A 21614-nucleotide genomic window follows, 5' to 3' on the forward strand; every position below is an offset into this window, starting at 1 on the left:
TCAGTCAGCAAACATGGTTTGCTCTGCACAAAAAATAGGTAGAGTTTGTTCTTAAAACTAGGTCATATTGTTATCACTGCCGAAGGGCGAGCATGTTTTCAGAACACTGGTTCTTGCGTATCTTGGGGAAGGGTAGTTGCCATGGTGATCTCACAGTCTCTGAAGGGAATATGATCATGGCCTTAAACAACCCGCAACCCACTGAGTTTGGAGCACCCCTCTGCAGTGGATTTCCTTCCATGGAAATTATTCTAGTTACTGAAATGCAGAGTTTCATTTCTGCAGCGCAAGTTTGTCATAGCTTTGGTTTGTACTTTTAAGAATGATAACAAAAACCAATTAATTTGTGTTGATGAATTTTTGCTATTTTCCTCAAGAATGAGGTTAACTATATTCCATGCTCACACGTCCATGGATGTACTCTCAAACACACATTAAACCCTATGTTCTTATTCATATTAGACTGTCAAACTGAAAGCAAACGAGTCCAACAAAGGTGTTGATCTAATGCATTGCAGTATTTGTGTTCTTCAGACTTTCAGACCCCTCCTGTCTGTACAAAACCACCTGTGAAACAAAGTACAGATAGATACTCATGCACGGAGCACTCTGTAGCAGTTCTGTAAGTTCACAGTCGGTAGTTCTGAACGAGCAGTGGCTTAGAGTGCAGATTGATGTGCGAACACTGTATTTACAGGACCAAGACCTCACATTTGCTCTGCAGCTGTGTTTAACGGTTATCAGTTTGGCATGCAGCGTGATTATTTTGGAGGGAGAACACACACTTCAGACCCCCTTTTGGCAGTGCTGAAGTAACTAAAGTACCTGCTGCTGAGTTAAATCATATGAACTTAATTAGATTTGCTACGTAATTAGCCTTGGAGGAAACCTAGGGAAAATCCTTGTGGGTTGGTGATTTGTTATATCAAATGTAAGCATGCTCGTTTTGGGGTCTGGGAATTAAAGTAATGTGACTTGAATGCATTGGAAACTCTGATACGTACACACACACATACACACACCATATATATGCATGTATGTGTGTACATATATATGTTTGTATGCATACATATATGTAGACACACACACACACACACACACACACACACAGAGAGGAGAGAGAGAGAGAGAGAGAGAGAGAGAGAGAGAGAGAGAGAGAGAGAGAGAGAGCTTTTAAAAGGGAAACTTTTACAGGAGTGACTGGAATGCCTGCTCAGAGAGCTAGAATTTGTTTGCTTCATGCTGAGGATGGCAGTGTCCACTTGATGGAACTTATGTATACATTAAGCTAGTTTTCCATTGCCAATGGGAGCCTGCAGCTCCCTACTAACCACCCCATGTCAGCGGTGGGGGCTGTGCCAATAAGCACGGACTATGGCTGGTGCATGTACTCTGAGATAGGGACAGTATGCAGCACCTATGTTTACACTGAGTTTAAGACTTGTGATTTCAATGGCTTATTTTGTTGCCTGGTGTTTTGCTAGAAAAAAAAGGCATAACATTTAATTTAATTTAATTCTTAAAAGGCATTTATTTAAATACTTTAGACATTTGATTTTGCAGTGGTAAGGTCCTAAAAAATGAGTTAATCGTAGAGAAAAACTGTAAAATATTTACTGTGAGGAGATTAAATTTTATCCCCCAATTTAAGGTGAAGCCAAGATAAGCCTTGCAAACTATGTTTGTTTAAAGTATTTCACCAGCCTATCAAAAAATTGTCATAGTTTAATGAAAATATTTAGTCACATAAACTATTCTAGACTATCTTGTAAATGAGGAAATAAATGAACAAGGAGCAGGTTTCATTTTCCTAAGAAGTGCTTTAATGATTTGAAACTCACTATAGAAACCGTCAAACTTTCGTGGATAGACACAAGGAAATCAAGGTGAGGTCTCATGTCCACATGCTTCGCTATAGCGCAAGCTGTTTATAATTAACTACAAATTCCTCCCGTGCACATCTCCCTAGAAAGCCTCTTCAACAGTCTCCTAACCTGCAAACCCAAGCTTCACTTGCCTTCATGTAATTCAGATTGGAGTGCCGTCTAGTTCACCCCATCTGTGCCCTCTTCCTCACTGCTGTCTCCAACTGTTCTGTTTCTTATAAAAGTTTAAAAAAAAAAAAAAGGTCTCAATCAACTTGAAAGAAACAATGCATCCTGTTCACAGGTGCAAGGGTAGCAGTAACTACAGAATTTCTTTGGGTCCAAACAAGGGTCCCTGAACACTCGAGACTCTAGAGGTTTTCTTGATGCACCTGCGATGGGTGAGCGCAGCTGGTTCAGATTGCCAGCAATGTTTGCATATCTCTGTGAGGTCGCCCTTCACCCCTCCTCTCCCAGACTCTTTACTTGTCACCACACAGAGGTAACAAAAGGATTAAGTCAAACTGTTAATACTAGTTATTACTAGCTTGTTATCAAATAGGAGTATCAGTTTAGTTACTGTTTAGTTTGGGTTCATTCGTACCAGTACCAGCCTACCTTCTCTGTGTACATATGCATGCTCCTTCTTTAAACTCATAGGCAGCTCCCCCCCCCCCCCCCCCGCATTTCTTGACGTTGGTTTTCTGGCTACTCCTTGCATATGTTGATTATATGTCAGGTTTTTTTTTTTTTTTGAGGACATTTGTACTTAGGCATATCATTAGCTATGACATATGACCTGTATGTGAACCCCTGTGACCCCTGGGGTCGGGGTGGGTCAGTACCTTAGCCACGGATTCTTCATCAGAACTGATTTAATTTTTGGAACTCAGTTGCAAGTAAGCAAGTAGATTTAAAAGCCTAAAATGGCAGCAAGTAAATGTTCTGACCCATCTAAATAAAACACGTGGCTGTTACCTTTTACATCGATGCTATTTAACTCACCTCAACCCCCTTGCTAACAGTGCCTTTCGTCATATGTTTCTACACTTACGTATAAAAGTGTTAAAAAGAGCCAGATGTCAGTCGCCAGCCACCCCTCTGTTAAATCTGTGATTGTTTTCCCTCTTCGTTGAAAGTTTATCCGCACGAAGCATGCAGCACAGCCCCCGTAAGGCTGTGTATAGAGTCGAAATCATCTTACCCGTGCCCAATTTTTCTCAATTACGGGAGTACAGACTGAGCCATGGGTGTGTAAACCATCTCTCGACTCCTGAAATAGTAGCAGGAAAATGTGTTTGAAATTCACAGACATTCAACCTGAAAAGCATTTTTTTGTTTGTTTGTTTTTGTTTTTGTAAGAAATAACCAATTGTAAAGACAGACACATCAGGGAAGAGAAAAATGCACTTTGTATCCCGAACTTTCTTTGAATTAGAGGTTAGCAGTCATTGCAATCGCTTCATTTGTTTTCATGAACAGGCTCAACTTGCATCTTACTAATGAGGGTTTTCACCTGCCCCTTTCTAGCTTTTGTCCCATATCTCTACCAAAAATTTAATTTGTTAGTTGTTCAAGGGCTAAATTTCATGAGGACAAAGGTAACTTTACGAGTAGCAGCAGACAATAACAGCATCACATTTCTGACCAAGTATCTTCCAAAGGATTGACGACAACATGTAACATTTATTTCTGCTATGCTTTATTGTCAGAATTGAAGTAATCTATCTAGTGGCCAGAGTCAAACTGCTGAAGAATAACTCAGCCTACTATTTTCAGCAAAATCAAACTTGAAAGGTTATGTTGCTATGGTACCCATAATTAATTTTTAAGAGAAGTGTTTCATAAAACGACATTGTCTATTGGTATTATCTATATATGTTACGTGGTCACTCTCCCCCAGCTGTTTTCTTTGTGTGTGTCTGTGTGTGTGTGTTTAGCAAGTTATTTTCACACTCATTTAAACATAAACAACAATATAGAGATTTAACATGTTTAAAGAGAAGGAAAAATAGTTTTTGAAAACTTTGTTTATCAAGATCAGTTTTTGAAATAACAAACATTTTAGCCACCTTTTTTTGTTTGTTTTTTAAAATCTAGTTTCTGGAGCTTTCTTTTTAGAAGGACGGGGACAGTTGGAGGGGGAATCCATCTGTTCTTTTTAGTTTCACTTTATCGTTAGGCTTGAAACTTCAGAACAGGTTGCAAAAGTAGGTGACAACTCCTAACTACCTCTGCAGCTCAAACCCTAAACAGCACATCTCCCCATCAGACAAAGGTCACTTTAGCTGGGATGATGTCTGATGCCTGCTTTGGAACATCTGGTGGTGGGAGACTGCCATACCAAGAAGCTTATGGAAAACACATGCAGAAGCATGGCTTTTTGAGATCGCCCAAAGTCACTTTTCAGGAGGATTTTAATTTCCAGGTGCCAGGCACACTGGAAATCCTACCTTACGGAGAACAGAGCTGTTTGCTCCCAAGGAGATGCCAGGCTGCTGCTCGTTTGTGTTTATCATTGTGTGTCCACATCCTAAGGAAATTCCGCCTTCTCATGCTGCCGCTGCCTTGTTCCACGCGCCTTTCTATAGGAAGAATTTGAACTATAAAATCTGAGAAGCTTCGGCGTCTGTGGAAATTTGAGAGCCTTGCCTTCCTCCCCCTTTCCTGCATATAACATACTTTAACAAAAGCATTGCGTGTCCCAGTGCATTTTACATGTCAAACTGCACACAGTTTATCTCAAAGGCCTCTCAGTCTCAGGCTGTGAAATTGTGAAGCCCCAATTCACCCTCAGAGGCTGTAAATGTGTTGCAGGCAGATTTAACGAGGAAATTAATTTTAAATCATTGTTTTTTACTCTGCCATTTACTGAAAATTGTGAGCATCCTGGGTCATGGTTCAGGACTACAGGGAGAATTCCGAAGTCCGACAAAACCTTTGCAGGTTTTACCTGGGAAACCAAAGTGGTCTTGATGAGGTGCTTGGTTTTATGTCTGTCTTGCCTAGTTTAGAATTCATGAAAATTAAAACAAGCTAACATTTTTAAATGCCTGGATCCCTAGACTATAATAGTGTGGTGTTTAAAAAAATACTTTTAGATATAACTGAAAGACTGGGTTATCATAGCCTTGTTTTCATTCAGCTCTTATTTTAAAATAGCAAAATTTAAAAACTCGATTTGAAAAGCAGGAATCTAATCTCCATAGCTCAACAGTTTTTAGATAAGTATATGAGGTATTGATTTAATATTATATTTATGATTGTAAAATTTGTGCTACTTTCCAGAGTTGCTGAGATTTTCATATTAAGATGTTAATATTGTGGCATCTTGTGACTCTGTATCATGAAGCATTTCTTTGCTTATTTAATGTCATTTCCAACTGGGTGTTAGGAGGCTTGGCTGTATCCAGGGAAACCCAGGGTTGTCTGAAATAGCATATATATATATATATATATATATATATATATATATAATATATATATGTATATATATTTTAAATTTAAAAACCCACTAATTTGGGATTCAGTTCATTCTTTAAGTAGCTGAAGGAAATGTAAATTTTCATATCAAATTGCCAGTGATTTGCATTAAAGATGAAGACATGGTGTCTTAATGCCAACTGTTGAAGATGTGTCCCTGAAGTTATGTAACAGAGAGCTCAGGCTTGAATTTAGTTAAGACTATGACTTTACACTTATAAATTTTGCCAAAATAGTTTGGCTTAATGGGAATATTTTTCAGCATTTTATAAATCTGGGTAAAAGGACTGTCTTGTTTTGTTGTGTTGGTGCTAGTGGGCTGCATCACCTGTGCATAGTACCGGGACAATGAAATATACCTCTAGTTCCTGAGGGTATCCTGTGGACCTGGGGTTAGGGTGGGACCCCTGACTACTGAAGAATGACTTAGGATTCTAATCCCGTGGAAAATCAGCACATAGTAATATATATGTTGTTTAAGCCCCGTTTTTAAAAACATTATGCATAGTGTTTAAAGCATTAGCTTAACTGAACGTAACACCATACGTTGGTGAAGTTGTATTTATTTAGCTCAATAATTAGGAGTTGCTGGCACAGGGCCCTTTGCAGGTCTCTGTGACTCATGCGCTGAGGAAATGTGATTCTAGCCATCAGCCTCTCTTTCTCATTTGCTAAATCTCATGTTTTGACTGTGGGCAAGTCTTCATGGCAGATTTAAAACAAATATTCTGTGATAATATTTGGAAGCTGGGTGATGTCTAACCTTACATAAGTGGGATTAATATAAGGTTCATGGACTTTCAGGCTATTCACTATGTGTAATTTTGGAAAACTAGTGTAGCCTTTCTTGTATTTTTTAGTATTTGACTCTTTTGTGCTTCTAGTCATGACCTCTGGACAACTATTTAGAAGGAAATCTATTGTTTTACTTACAAGTAAATTAGCACAGACTAAATGAGATTGGGATGTAAGTGTGAATGCCACTATACTCACAAATCACTTCAAGATGTTTCAGAATACTCGTTCCTAGAAACGGATCACAGTTCTTTGATCTGTCTGTCTTATTTAGTGCTCCTGACAGCTTCGACCTAAGTACTCCCACCCTCAAATGAGATATAGTCTACAGTTCACATTGTTACAGTGACGTGGGTGTCATTGAAGAGCCATCAATCCTGGGCCTGTTTGTTAACAAAGTCAATTAAAATGAAATCTAGTCTTTTCCCTTGAAATTAGGTTGTAGAGTAATGTTTCCCCTTGTTAGAACATGGAAGCCTGATTTATTAGACCCTACAAGTGATACTTGACTTAACCAGGTGTTTCTCTCCACTCTTTCTGCTTTCCTCAAATCCCATTAAGTGCGCGCGCGTGCGCACACACACACACACACACACACACACACACACACACATCCATCCAGGCAGTACCAGCATACCAGCTGTGAGGAAGCAGAACACACAGAACGGACTGTAGTTTCTACACTCATTTTGGACTTGACTTCACAGCTTTTCAGCTCGTGGTGGCAGAGTGTCTTGCATAATGGGCTACGTCCAACTTTCTGTCACTAGAAGGACTTAGTATACATTATTCCAGAATTCCTCTAGAATATGAAATATGAGCCTGGGATGGCCTTGAAATGAAAATATAAACAAAAAGCCAAATGGGTGTGTTAAAGACATACCAGATAGTGTTGTATGGTCTTCTTGATGAGTTTTCCAAGTGTGTGCCTTACATGACATCCTCTAACACACTGGACTCCACTCATAATCTTCTGTGTGGTGACACATCATGTTTCCATGGTCTCACCATGGCCTCACCATGTGGAAAAGAAGCTCCTTTGGTATGCAGGATATTTTAACCACTTCCTGAGGTCTTGATTTACCAATCTCACTATATTTTCATTTGTCACTAGCTCCAAGGCCTAGGAGTTAGGGACCAGGATCTGTGCTCCCCACCAGGTGGCAACACTAGACTCTGACTTGCCATGTGGGCTGAGTGCCACCCATTCAGTGGTCCTGCTTAGCCACCTCCACCCTCATTTATGGAGCACTCAGTGTATTTGGGATAATTTCTTATGTGTTTTAAAGCCTTACAAGGAGCTGCTGGGCCATGGATGCCATAACTCAGGCTTGACTGTTTGCACAGCAGACTCTTTCTTCAATGCTGTTTCAAATCCTTGTCTTACTGTAGATAAAGAGACTTCTTTAACTTGGAAAATCTTAAGGGGAAAACAAAAACCCAGTGATTATTGAACATTCTGACATGTCAGGCATGAAAACAAGTAACTTTTCATCTAAAGAGGTAGATAGATAAGAGTTACAGAATAGTGGAAAGCTATAATAATGCAAAATTTCAAAAAATATTTTAATTTTGCTGTTGCTTATGGAGACTTGGAAAAATTAAATCATACTAGAATAAAGATTCTCCTCAGATACAATTCCATGCTGTGTCAATTATACTATGTAACCCTACCATAAAAACAATATAAGGGCTACTGAGGGCTACTGAAGTAGCAACAGTGTTCTGGAATGCCCACATAGCCCTTTCAGTGAGACAGGAAAATTAGTGGGGGAAAAGTGACGTTATATATTGTGAGGTATTCAGGGATTCCATGAAAGCAGTAACTTATGTAGGGTCTTAATGGACACCTGGTTAGGGTTCATTTTCTATTGTTTAGGGTTGGGTTTGGAAAGAGATGTCCAAGCCTGAACACCTCCTTCCAAACACATGCATTTATGCAAGTGTATATATCTTATAATATTTATTACTGCCTCAATCTGTTTTCTATTGCTGTAACAAAATACCCGAGACTGATGAATTTATAGGAATAGATGAAGTGGCTCTTGTTTCTGGAGGCTGGAAAGTCTAATTGCATTGTTTTGGCATCTGCTGCGGGTCGTATTATGACTTAGCATCTTAGAGAATAGCATGGCTAGACCTGGCAAAAGTGCTATGTTTAGTTCAGTCTCTCTTCTTTTCCCAAAGCCACTGCTGCTGTCACGTGGGGGCCATGATGGAGTTATCTTCATGACTTCATCTAACCCTAGTCTGCTTCCAGTTTCTGTGTCCAAATGTCACTGACATAGGAAGTAAGGAAGATGCCAATGCCTTTTAGGGGACACACTCAAGTAATTGCAGTCACATCTAGCAAAACAGACATAAATGCGGGATAGCTGAAACCTCGGTAGTACTTTCTTCATCTTCAACTATAATGGATCCAACTCTATGAACTTAAATAATTATTTTCTCTTATCTGCTTAAAAATTTGAAGAATCTCTGTCACTTCTGATGTCATGATACTTGTTTTCCAAAAAACAAAACAAGGAAATGAATGTGTATTTTACACTATAGGAATTGGGCAAATGAAGATATATTTTACCGGAGTCCATGATTTTAGTGATTTGGAATTATTTTATGGTGTTTGCATCCCTTCCTGGCTGTGTGGTGTGCAGAGCACTCCAGATGGCTACTATGTAAACAACTGGGAATGTGCTTGCAAATAATCTCCTTTACAGCCCTGAGGGCTAGGCCATTACTTAATTCCTCATTCTATGTACTTTTTCTGAATTGAATGTCAGCAAATACAATCTTAAATATGTGTTGCTTAAGCCGGGCATGCATCTCATACCTGTAATCTCAGCACTTGGGGCTGACACAGTCGAATTGGCAAGAGTTCAAGGTTAGCCTGGTCTATACAGTGAGTTCAAGGTCAGACTGGGCTTCCCAGTGAGACCCTGGCTCAGAAGAATGAAAACCAAAGTAAACTAGAGTAAAGTAAAACAAAAACAAATGATTTTACTTAAGTAGCCAATGGACAAATAAATTACTTAGATTGTCCTGAAAGTTTAGCACACATCATGGTATCTGTGTGGTTACAATGGAGAGAGATGTTTTGAAGGATTAGTTGCATACATTTGCCTGTATTTCTGACAATGAGATTCAGGCATTTCTTTTCCTCGTGTGTGTGTGTGTGTGTGTGTGTGTGTGTGTGTGTGTGTGTGTGTGTGTGTGTGTCTTGGTATGTGTGTACACCTTTATGAAAAGTCAGGTGACCACAGAAACAGCTGACTTGAACAAGGGAGAGCTCTTGGTCCCCAGACTAATAGCTGGGAAACCAGCATGGGACTGCTCCAGTGGGTGTCAGGGGCCCCTTGTAGTAGATTAGTACTTATCCATAGCATAGGAATGGACTTTGGGAGCCTATTTCACATATAGGGATACTCCCTAAGCCTAGACACTCGGGATGGGCCTAGGCCCTATCCCAAACGATATGACAGACTCAGAAGACCCCCTGTGGAAGGCCTCACCCTCCCTGGGGAGCAGAAAGGGTATGGGATAGGTAGTGTGTTACTTGGGGGGGCCAGGGGAGGAGGGGAGGGAGAGGGAATTGGAATTGACATGTAAAACAATATTGTTTCTAATACAAATTAAAAAATGGGGAAAAAAAGAAAAAAGAAAAAAGAAAGAAAAGTCTGGTGATGAGCAAGGCTGTGCTGTTTCGATGGGCTTTAAAGGAGTGTAGTTGTATAAGTAATTTGCATATTAACCAGTTGATTGGGCACCAGTACAGCTGCTTGATTGATCAGGATATCTTATTTCCAATTGCTTTACAATATGTTCCACTTGAAGTTTGTGGAAGAAATAACTAAAGGCTCTTGGTTAATGTCTTTAATTTAGCAAAAGCATTAGAATTCCAAACTGGATCACCTCTCTAGGGCACATGCAATTACACAGAAAGCCCCATTTGTAGTATTCCATTCAACATCCTTGAGCTCTCATCCATGATTTGTAGAATGAAGCTTTATGCATATAATCATCTAATTCTATCTTATTTAATTTATAGTCATGGCTTCTGAGGTGAGGAAAAGCTATGCATATAATCATAAATTGCTGAAATCTGAAATAGGGACTTTAATTCAGACAGAAAGATGCGTTACTCTTTTTTTCATTGTCACTTGATAACAAACCCAGTGTTGTTTCATAAAGCCTGACATAGATCTTATAAAATACAAAGTGAAATTTTTTCTCTCCTTGCTGTTCCTAGCCTCAGAGGGTAACACTGTGTGTGTATACTGTGTATAGTTCAAGTATGACTAGGTTGTGGATTTTTTTTTTTTTTTTCTGTGCTAGTGCAAACATGTAATAGATGACTTCCTGGAAAAAGCCAAGCTCACATTCTTGAGTCAGGAGCAGTGCTGTTTGACAACAATCAAGTTTGCTGTTGTAGGTATACCAAACGGAGTGAGGTTAGTTTCACTGCCAGGTGACTTTGAGGGAGGTTGGCTTTCCAAATCACTGGTTATAACACCGGTAAAATCAAAGGTACTTAGAGACATGGTTGTCTTCCATTTCCTGTACCCATGCTGTGTCTGCAGCTAAGTTGATCACAAAGAATGCAGTTTTCAAGGAAGATAGGGAAACAGCCGGAGTCCTCTAAAGAAAACATCCCAAACTGGGTCTCTAAACCTCTTAAAAATTTCCTGCAGACAGTGGAGGACTGTCCACCCTGTTTGTTGTCCTGGTTTGTTGTTATCAGTGAATCTCTTCAATGGCTGTGTAAGCTTCTGTGGTGAAATTCCTGGGTTGTTCGTGGAGATTCCTGTTGCTGGGAAGTGTAACTCTGGATTGGCATTTGATACTGCAAGTCATTGTGGCTAATTCGATCACGGGGAGATCTGTAGCTGTCCAGCTGGCTTTCTCTGAAGTTTACTTACCTGGTTTGCATGCTTTTCTGTCTCCATTACACTTAAACTGATGATAATAGTTTCCATGATGGATACAGATTAAATATGGTATCATGGTATTTTCATATGAAATATTTGTTCAAATGATAATTTAGAAACACTGTGACATGTAAGAATATTTAGAATTCAGCTGATCCTATGGGAAGCAAGACTGTGAATATTTTAATTCAAATCCAAGGGTTTTATTTCAGATAATGACGATTAGTAAAGTTAATGATATTTTCTTCATAGTAGTTTTGTTACGTCTTCTATCATTTACCTTTAAAGTTTTATTTAAATTCGATTAAAAAAAAACTTGTATAACAGTTTTGCCTAAGAATAATTTTGTATACTATTTGTTCTACTGAAATTTAGATTTTGTTTTTGAACTAGATGTCTGCCCTTATGGAGTTTATGGTCTATCCCAGACAAAGAAGCTGGCTACTGCCATGGGCCATGCTTGGGAGCTCAGGGCAGAAGTCAGTCTGTCACATGTGTGTGCAATTGAGAAATTATAGTCAAAGGAGGAGTCTCAAAGGTAACACCTGACAGGTCAGCACATTCCAGTCATGCAGTGAACTTGGGCTGTAAGTAGTCACGGGCCAGCAGCATCTTCAGAGGCCTGGTTAAGAGAGTAATGAGGACAGTCAAGTACCTTGGTAGACAGGTGCACAGCGGAATCCCAGACATGAACTCATGAAAGCAATACACAAGCCATTTTGTAAATTTAAGCAAAAATAAAGGAAACATGAGAAATCATGCATCATCACTAATGGCAAGTAGTAGGGTTCAGTGCTATGAGAATTTGCTGTATTGCCTTGCTTTCCATTTGCACTCATTGGAGTATGATTGATATGATCCTACTTTGGTGCTGGTGATAGATATGTGTGGCTGTAGCAAGCAGCACATGTGTATGCAAAAGCATTTCAAGGAAAGTTTGGATTATGCCAACATGCTACGCATACCTGCTTTTAAGTAACAATATACTTAGACATTTTGATCTCCACAGCTGTAATTGTGTTTTAGATGGTCGATTTATTTTGAGTGGAAATGTTTTATCTCTGTGAATGGAAACATGTTAAAGTCACCCATTTTTGATCTTTCTCTGTAGGAAGAATGTTTCTTGAACTTAGAGGCTCCAATATCAAGAGTGTGTGGATATGACACCCCGTTTCCTCACATTTTTGAGCCGTTTTATATCCCAGACAAATGGAAGTGCTACGATGCCCTACGGAAGATGATCAACTATTGACCACAGAGGTAGGTGTTACCCACTTGTAGATGTGTGCAAATGGTCTTTATTTTCGTCCTGTTACCTAGGATCAGCTCCCACCCGTGTCTTGTATTCTGATAAACAGTAACATTCAGAATAAGTATTTACTTCATAAAAATGCTCAAGTTTCTGCTAGCATATTTATACCCAATAGAAATGTGTCGATAGTATTAAGATTTATAGACGGTACCCAGTGTGCTGGTATTAAATAATCAAATACACTCTCTTCTACTCTTGTCCCAGCTTTCCCCTTCATATTGTATGGTTCCAGCTTTTTAAAATTGCCCGTGTAGAAGCATAATTTCGGTTGCTTGAAAGGGACCTCTCACAGATCCCTGACTCAGGCGCTAGTTGTTTGGAATATTTTAAATGACATTCAGACATTTATATTTATGTTATCCAGAAAACATTCTTTTAAGAGAAAACCTATTTGGTATAGACAGATTTCTACTAAGGAATAAACAAAACAAAAGACCAAAACCCCAGCATTGCTGCTATTTCCAGGACCTTTTATGACAAGTGAATGTTTTAATTGGTAGGAGGGAGGGCTCCTTTGTTTGGTTTTGAAATGAGATTTAATTCTAGCTCAGGCTGGCCTTAAGTCTACTATCATCCTGCCTCTGCCTCCCAAGTGCTGGATTCACAGGCATGTGCCACCACACCCAGCTTGTGAATGTCTTATAAATATTGGATGAGAGATTGTTTATTCATAGTGTTTTCTAAGTTGAACTTATCAAGCCTGTCAGCAGTGCTGTTCTAGGGGGAAAAAAAAGGATATTGTTAAGAATTATTTGGTTTTCAATATAGAAGTTGCCAACACTGACACCCTGCTTTTAGTGTGTTCCAAAATGAGGATATGAGATTAGAGGCTTTATATTTTAATATCTTAGTTTTCCAGAAAGTAATAATAATGCATTTAGAGGAACCAAGATTTTTAGAAGATAAAAGGAAAATAAATCCAGCATGGTGGCAACGCCTTTTCCTGTTACAATACAGAATGATGCAGTTCTTAAATTCCATTAGTCGGTTGCAGAGCTAGCTTACAGAAGACCAGAGAAAGCACTTATGTAAATAATGTCCCCCCCCCTTTTGTCACTATATCCCCACAATCCCCACAGTTTCATGACTGTGTTTTGAGACTATTGTTACAGGTGTCATTTAAGGGTTGTTGGCCACACAGTCCTGCAGGTCCAAAGACTGTATTTCTGATGCCTCTTACTGCCTGTGAAAGTAGTGGGTTCCTGTGGTCAGTGTCCCTTAGGCTCTTTGGAGATCTTCCTCCTCTCTGGAGGAGTCTCTCTGGTGCTGGAGGGTCAAGGAACTGTGGCAAGATGGCTTACTTCTAGTTTTAAAATACATGAAAATAATTTTTGTTGGCTTTAAATTTGGTTGTGCATTTTATTCTAAATGTAAGCAAAGTAGGTTAGCCTATACCAACAATGTGATAAAAGAATAAAATAGCTTTTCTGTGTAGAAAGTTAAATATGCTATTAAAGAAATTAAGTGTACTTGGAACTAAGAATGCTTATTATTGTTACTGGTTTCTTTTACAGAAAATCTGGAAGATTATGACTAGATATGGAAATATTTTTCTGAATTTTTTTTTATATTTCCTTAGACTTCTTTCTTCTTACATATCATTTTATGAAATGAACTATCATGGATATTGGCTGATGAGCTGCGAATTACTTATTGTGTTAATATAAGTGGATTGGGGGTTGAGTAACAGTTTAAAGTGCACCGTGGGTGGTGGCCTTATGATTGTTTCATAACTATAAGTATTGGGTGGTGTTGTATTCAATAAAGCAAACTCACATCGCCTTCACATTGTGTGTGTCTTCTTCAGTTGGTAAAAAAAGATTCTCACTGCAGAATAATGGGTTGTTAACTTGCTAACTGAATTTGAGTTCTAGTAAAATATTTATTCTAGAAATGCTGACTTTTCCACTTTATTGTATTTGGTTTAATTCTTTATGGTTAAGATGGTTTGGGGGTTGGCAAACTTTTGGAATCTTTCTTCTCCATCCCTGCCTCTTGGTTCAGCAAGTTTATGAGTGGTCCTGGTTCCTCTAGACTACTGGGTTTGGATCATCCCTGTTACTATCCTTTCTTCCTCGGGGAGGTGGGTAATGTGATCCTGTTTACTATAAAATTGTTAAGCTCTAGCTGCAATTGTAGGTGTTTTTTCCCCCCTAAGACTTTGCAAAACAGACTGTATTTCTGTTTCTATTTCTGTGTAGATAAAAGAAAAATATTAGCAAACAGTGATGGCTTCTTCCAAGTGGAGCCTTTCCTGGGGTTACTGGAAGGGCTTCATTTTGCCTTCTCTGCCCCTCATCATAGTTCTAGAAGATCTGAAAACAGCCTTAGGAATTTCCCACAGAGCCATCGCCCAGGCCTACTCTTGGAAATTGAGCAGTTTGACTCTCTCCCCTCCTATGGTCCCAAATGACTTCCTCTTTTAGGTTCTGGCAGAAAGGTCCATGCAAAAGTGGTGAACTGTATTCTTCTGTTTCACTTTGTCCATAAACACTTAGAAAAATGGACATTTCCTTATAATTACATATACATATTTTTCTTTAGAACTGTAATTGTAAAGGCTTCACCCTAGTTATTTTTGCCAATAACTGGAGAAGGCTACAGAAGGTAACTGGTAGAGTGTCCCTAACTTGGAGGCAGAGTGAAGGCCCTTTACCACAGGTTCTGTGCAGTGGGCTGGCAGTTTGTTATGGGTGAAAACAGAGCCCTGTCTTTGGGTCAAAAATAGAAAGCTCTGTGCAGATAAGATGGGAAAAGATGCAGGTTGTTGGCCACAGTTTGGAAAAGAGCAAGTCCAGTTGGCTTGCTGAACAGGACATTCTGGGTTTAAGACGCCAGAACTCTGTCTAGACCTTGGCTTTGCTCTTTATTCTCCTGCAGGCTCAAGAGAAGGCCTCATCTACTGGCCTGGTCCAGCAGAACAAGATACGTGCCACAATCAACCACATGTTGCCCAAGGACATCCTATGAGAACACAATGTCTCTAGTTGAACTTGTCTTCAGTTGATGTTACTTAGGATTATATGAATTTCTTTAATAGTCATGTTGCTACTGTGTCTATTAATACTAATTTTTTACTCATTGGTATCTTGATAATTTTCCCTTAGCTACTTAAGAGTTAATTGCTTTAATTTTATTTTACAAATGGAAAGTACAGGATGAGTCTGGGGACAATTTGTGCACCAAGTGTGGCATCTGAGAACACCATCTCTAATTGGCCCTGCAGGCCCTAGCAGTAAATAACCCCTTTCCAAGACGGTTTACAGATAATATCCAATATGAAGCTCAAAACAAACACATCTGTGTAATTGCAAATTCTTTTTTCATCAAACAAATGTATGTTGTACTCATATGGAAAATAGTGTCAAAATAGCACATGGGGTATTAGGTAAATGCCAATCTAATCTTCGGCATAAGTCTGTTCCCTGTAACAGCATGGATATATATGCTAATTTAACTCCCCATAGTTCCAATTGCTCTAGTCTCTTTGAAATATAATATCCTATTGCTGAAGACACCGTGTATTTCAGACAGTGGGCCCAGAGGCCTCTCAGCTAGAACTGACATGAAAGCCTCTTTCCTGAGGACTAGTTTGAATGGAACTTGAAGGTACCATGTAAGCTTCCAAAGAAGAAAAGCAACCAACAGTCTTATTCTATGATCCACAACAACCATAGTTCCAATTGCTCTAGTCTCTTTGAAATATAATATCCTATTGCTGAAGACACCATGCATTTCAGACAGTGGGCCCAGAGGCCTCTCAGCTAGAACTGACATGAAAGCCTCTTTCCTGAGGACTAGTTTGTATGGAACTAGAAGGTACCATGTAAGCTTCCAAAGAAGAAAAGCAACCAACAGTTTTATTCTATGATCCACAACAACCATCATGGGACAATAACCCCAAGGGTGTAGTAGTGGCACACATACCTTGACAGTAACCAGTAGCTCTCCAATTAGACTTAAGAACTGCTCAACAAGAGGGAAATCACGCTGGGTACTAGAAACCTAGCCAGCTACCCATGGCTAGTGAAGTCATGATCTTGGAGAACCTACAGCTGCCACTTTACTAAACATACTTCAGAACTACATTCTCAATATTCTAAATATTCGTTCAATTACCCAGAGATAAGCATAGTCATTACCCCTCATCAAAGAAACTTCTCTTTGTAACAGATGAAGATTAGTGTAAGATAATACTACATGCAATCAACATGTAGAGTTGTGGATATGGAGCCCAGTTCCAACTGACAAATGTGTGCATGCATGTGTATGCATGTACACATGCACACACACACACACACACACACACACACACACACACACACACACACACGAGAGGCCATGATTTTGAAAGAGAGTAAGGAGGGGTATATGAGAGAGTTTAGAGGAAGGCAAGGGAAGGGAGAAATGATGTAATTATAATCTCAAAAAATTAGAAATTATAAGTGCTTTACAAAACTGATAGATAACCTATGTGAACAGATCTGTGTACATTAGGCCAGGAACCTAGGGGAAAACCAAATACCACTGTTTGACTAAAGTAACCTAGCAATAAAATGACTCCTAATGGCATTCTGCTATATTCATAGATCAGTGTCTTGCCCAGTCTTCATCAGAGATGCTTCCTCCAGCAGCAGATGGGAACAAATACAGAGATTCACAGCAGACAGCGAGAGACATCAGAACTCTCAGTCCTAAACAGGATGTTTCCGTCAAATCCCTCTCCTCAGGGCTCAGGGAACCCTGTGGAAGAGATGGCTGAAAGAATGTAAGATGGAGCATGGATGAAGGGCACCAGGGAAACAAGGCCTTCTCTATACAGCAGGATTGATGCACATATGAACTCTCAGAGACTGTGGCAGCATGCACAGAGTCAGCATGGGTCTGTTCCAGATGGGGTCCTTGAGCCAAAAGAAGTGGACACAAGCCCCCAGCCCTAACCCAGAAGTTATCTCCAATTGACAACTACTTGCAAATGAGACAATTAGTATTCTATAAGGGAGTTGCAGCAGGGAAACAAACTACTCTTAAGGGTAGGCCCCTCGCCCAGCGGTAGATGCCAACAGAAAACTAACTCAACCCCTTTGGAGGTTCTTTGCCTTATATTGTTGTGTCAGGATTTTTTTCCTTTTATAATCCTTACAGATTCTTCACATATATATTATGGCTTCCAGTTTTGTGTTTCTATGGGATTCCTGTATATATGAACATTTGTGTGTCTGTGTCTGTGTGTTTCTTATGCTTGTTCTTTGGCCCTTTTCCTTCTGTTTTGTTCTATTCTAATTGGGTTTTGTTTTGTTTTATCTTATATTTTATTATTGTCACTTAGATGTCAATTTTCTAATGAGATCCCTAAAGGGAGTATATCTGGGGAATTGGGGAGGAACTGGAAGGAACTGCAGGAGGGGACACCATAATTAGAATATATTGTGTGAAAAAAAAACATTTTCAATGAAATAAAAACAATCACAAATATAATTGAAACCAATATATGTATTTTCCACATCATTGCATACTTTATGCTTTATTAATTTCCCATAAATTTATAGTGGGTATGGCCAGTGTTGGGTAGCAGTTTCTTTGGGAATAAAACTGTTCATGTTGGAGGGAAGCTTGTTAAGACAAAGGCTATTCCATGTAGAGGTTAAACAGTCCATCCTGCAGGAAAGTATATTACACTCAGGACATACATAATCCAAAGGCTTCAGGAGTCCCTGAAACTGACCAGATTCATTGGCTCCTCTCTCCCCAAGCATATATAAATAGTAAGGACTATTGAGAAATACTCTCAGACTATCCAAGTTACCTAGAAGAAACTCAAGCCTGGAAAGAGGCTCAAGCCACCTGAAATACTTAGAAAAGTCACTCTCTAAGACATCTGCAGTTTGCACAGTGTGCTCTAGGTTTCTAGCTTTTATGAACTGTCACCCAAGCTAGGGTGGCTGGTGATGCAGCTATTTCTGTGTTATTTCTGTTTCTGTACATAACCCCTCACCCATACTCTGTAAGTAACCCAGTAAAACAAATTTGTTCACTAAACTAGACATTAGCAGTATCGTTACTTTGGTCTGTTGGTTCCCTCTCTGCGGTGAGTAGATATTTCTTCTTGTTGTCCCAGGACTTGAGCTACACAACTATCAGGCACTGGGTTACAGTTTAAAATGCAAAGTTAACAGAGCAACAGCCTCTAGAAGAAAACACAACCAGGATAAAAATCAAGAAAAACAAAGCACATGGAGAAAAAAGGGATGGGGGATGGGGGGGTAAAGAAAGGACAAAGAAAATAATCAGACCACGGATGGAATAGGATAGACCTGGTTAATCAGGAAGAATTTAGGTTGGGTTAAGAACCAAAACCCACCTAAACACTGCTTATCTTGTAAAGTCTTCAAGAAAGTTGATGTAGAAAGGCTAGAATGTTGAATGCTGGGGTGATGTCCCTGCTGGTGATGTGCTTGCCAGCAAGCATGAAGGTCTGAGTTTGATCCTTGTACCCATGTAAAAGTATGGGTGTGTGCTGGTGTGAACCTTAAAAACCAGCACTGAGGAGACAGACAGAGGAGGCTGCCTGACCAACCAACCTAACTGAATCTCAGAGAGCTCCAGCTTCAGTGAGACACTGTCTCAAAACATGAGGGAGAGAGGAGAGGGAAGCTACCCCATGTTGACCTCACCCCCACATGCTTGAGCACACAGGAATGGGTACACACACACACACACACACACTCACACACACACACACACACACACACACACACACACACACACACACACACATTTAAGCATGGAAAACATAAAATACTAGTAAGGTGAAATATTTCAACAAAATTCATAATAATCAAGATAGTAGAGAAAGGAAAATATATTTTTATTATTGACATAAGGAACACACCAGTTAAGTCCTTTATATTCTAAAAGGGTAACATTAATAAAGTAAGACAGACATAAATCCTCAAGATATGGACAGAAGAAAACTTTGACCACCAGTTACAGTTAGATAAGTAAAAGGGTGGGGGGTGACTGTATATTTAAGATTGTGTGTCTTCACATAGACTGCAGAGCCTTTGGAGTGGGTGTGGCAATTAAAGCATTTAATCACATCCCACGACAAATAACAGTACAGTACCCTTCCCAAAGGAAAACATGTGAAAAAGCACCACATTTTCTCACTACATCCCTAATTAATAGCAAAGGTTCCAGCTTCTTGGAAATAGTACTGCATCCAGCTTAGTGGAAAGGAAAGCAGTTACCAGATCTTTAGAGTGTAAGCTCACAGATGGGTCACTGAGGTTTGGGGGCAGTAAATTCATAGGCTTGAAATTTTTCACATAGAAAACAGGTTATAAGACTGCAAAAATAAAGAGTAAGAAAGAACAAAGAGAAAGAAAACTAAAAGTAGGAAACTCCAATGAGGAACATAAAGTCAATTTTCCCCATAACTTTTTTCATATTCTTTTTTACCCTATGATCGTCAAGTTATTTTAGTATAATCATGGTATGTGCATCTATGGACTCCATAATGGCTATGGATACTTACACTGCTTGGGTTCTTTCTTTAGCAGTCAGGGAATACTTTTACAAAATTGAATAGTTTTGGCTCCTAGCATTGCCAGACAAGTTTGTATCCATATCTTACTGCTTAAATTAAATGACTTACCAGGGCCTTGGTTTGCTGAAAATCTTTTAATTCCTTAATGGAGGTCTTCTTGTTCTAATAGCTCTCATCAGAGTCAGTGACTATACTACAAAGAAAATAATTATTTCAGGACTGTTTTCTTGGGGTTGGGGCAGGGGACAGCTCACTTTATATCATGCTTTCTGTGTAAGCAAGGGGATTCGAAATCTTTGTAAAACTGAAGTCTGGCATGGTGGCATAGGGTGGAATTTCACTGTGGAGGAGATGGGTTGCCCAGGTTCATCTGCCTGCCAAACTAGCCTACTGAACTTGTGTCAAACTCCTGAGGAATAAAATCCAAGTTTGACCTCTGACCTACACACACACACACACACACACACACACACACACACACACACACACTTACTTTTTCTTACTGTTGAATTTGTCCTTTTCCTCCAGACCCAGGAGTTTTATGGGTTCCAGAAGGGCAGTTTGACCTTGCTGCTGGTGGTTCCACAGAGCCTAGAATAGCCTAGAACGATGCCAGGTTGTGTTCCTGGCTGAATAGGAGTCGAAATGCAAGCCTGCTCCCAAGTAGCACTTCATTTGCTGTACTTAATGTCCCAGTTCAAGATCATGTTTTAACATCGTTTCTTTTGCCATTGATTCCATCAGAATAATGAGGCTCTTGGTTTCTCATTTTGGAAGGCTGAGACCCTAAGAGCTTAGGATTTTAAAGCTTTGAAATAGGAGATATCTTAGGGCAGAGAACACAAGTTGAAACACAGTGTTCATTTATATTTCATGTGTACCTCATATGCAAAGCCTAAAGGTAATTTGCATGATATTTTTTGGTGGTCTAGGCAATAAACAACTGTGTCCACATAGCTCTCAAAAAGCAAAGGCACCAGGACCCAGAACAGCCCATGCACATGTGGCCTCACCGTCTTTGCTGACTCTAAATTTATAAATGCTTTGAGCCATAACTTATTATTGGAACAGAAACGATAGAGATCCGATGTGACATTAATACCGTGAACAGCACGTGTTTAGGTTATCTCAACAGTGTGGCACCAGATTCCATCTGCTGCGGAGCCATAGTCTCCTTCAGCCCCTCAGAGATGCTGCCTTGGAAATCGCCAGGAGATGGGCACTGTGTCTCTATGTTTCAGGTCTGTTTTGTCAGATAGATTTAGAAATGTATTTGTTAAAGGGCTCTGAGACAACAGTGTGTGTTAAAAGTGCGTACATATGTGGACAAAATAGAATATAGTGCTCATTCAAAACTGTTCTGGTAAGAGGCTTGTGGTGGCTGGAATAAGATGTCCCCCATTATTTTAGGCCTTTGAGCACTTGGTTCCCAGTTGGTAATGCTGTGTGTGGAGGCCAAGGAGGTGTGGCTTTGTTGGAGAAAGACTTGAGAGTTTAAAGACAAGCCATTTCTAGTTTGCACTCTCTGCTTCCTGCTTGTGGTTGGAGGTGTGAGCTCTCAGCTTCCTGCTTCTGCCACCATGCCTTCATTTCCTGACCCTGGAACCATAAGCCAAATAAACCCCTTCTTCCATAAGTTGCCTTGGGGTGAAACCTGTACTGTTGTGAAGGAGAGGGACAGGGTA

General features: G+C 39.7%; 1 protein-coding gene across 6 annotated transcripts in view; it reads left to right on the forward strand.

The window, feature by feature from the left end:
- The window catches only part of Bckdhb (branched chain keto acid dehydrogenase E1 subunit beta), a 177793-nt gene extending 159925 nt beyond the window's left edge, over positions 1 to 17868 (forward strand). For 2 of the 6 annotated variants that reach the window (XM_027411030.2, XM_027411034.2), the window contains exons 10-12: positions 10476 to 10568; positions 12180 to 12328; positions 13895 to 14166. In XM_027411030.2, coding sequence (XP_027266831.1) covers positions 10476 to 10568; positions 12180 to 12320 — 234 coding nt within the window. In that variant the 3' untranslated portion in view covers positions 12321 to 12328; positions 13895 to 14166. Of the gene's footprint in view, positions 1 to 10475; positions 10592 to 12179; positions 12329 to 13894; positions 14167 to 15260; positions 15676 to 16969 lie in introns of those variants that run through there. The other 4 variants (XM_027411032.2, XM_027411031.2, XM_035443827.1 and 1 more) reach the window with 4 other exon arrangements.
- The last annotated feature ends 3746 nt before the right edge of the window (positions 17869 to 21614 follow it).

This window comes from Cricetulus griseus, chromosome 4 (assembly GCF_003668045.3).
Source record: "Cricetulus griseus strain 17A/GY chromosome 4, alternate assembly CriGri-PICRH-1.0, whole genome shotgun sequence".
Lineage (NCBI taxonomy): Eukaryota > Metazoa > Chordata > Mammalia > Rodentia > Cricetidae > Cricetulus > Cricetulus griseus.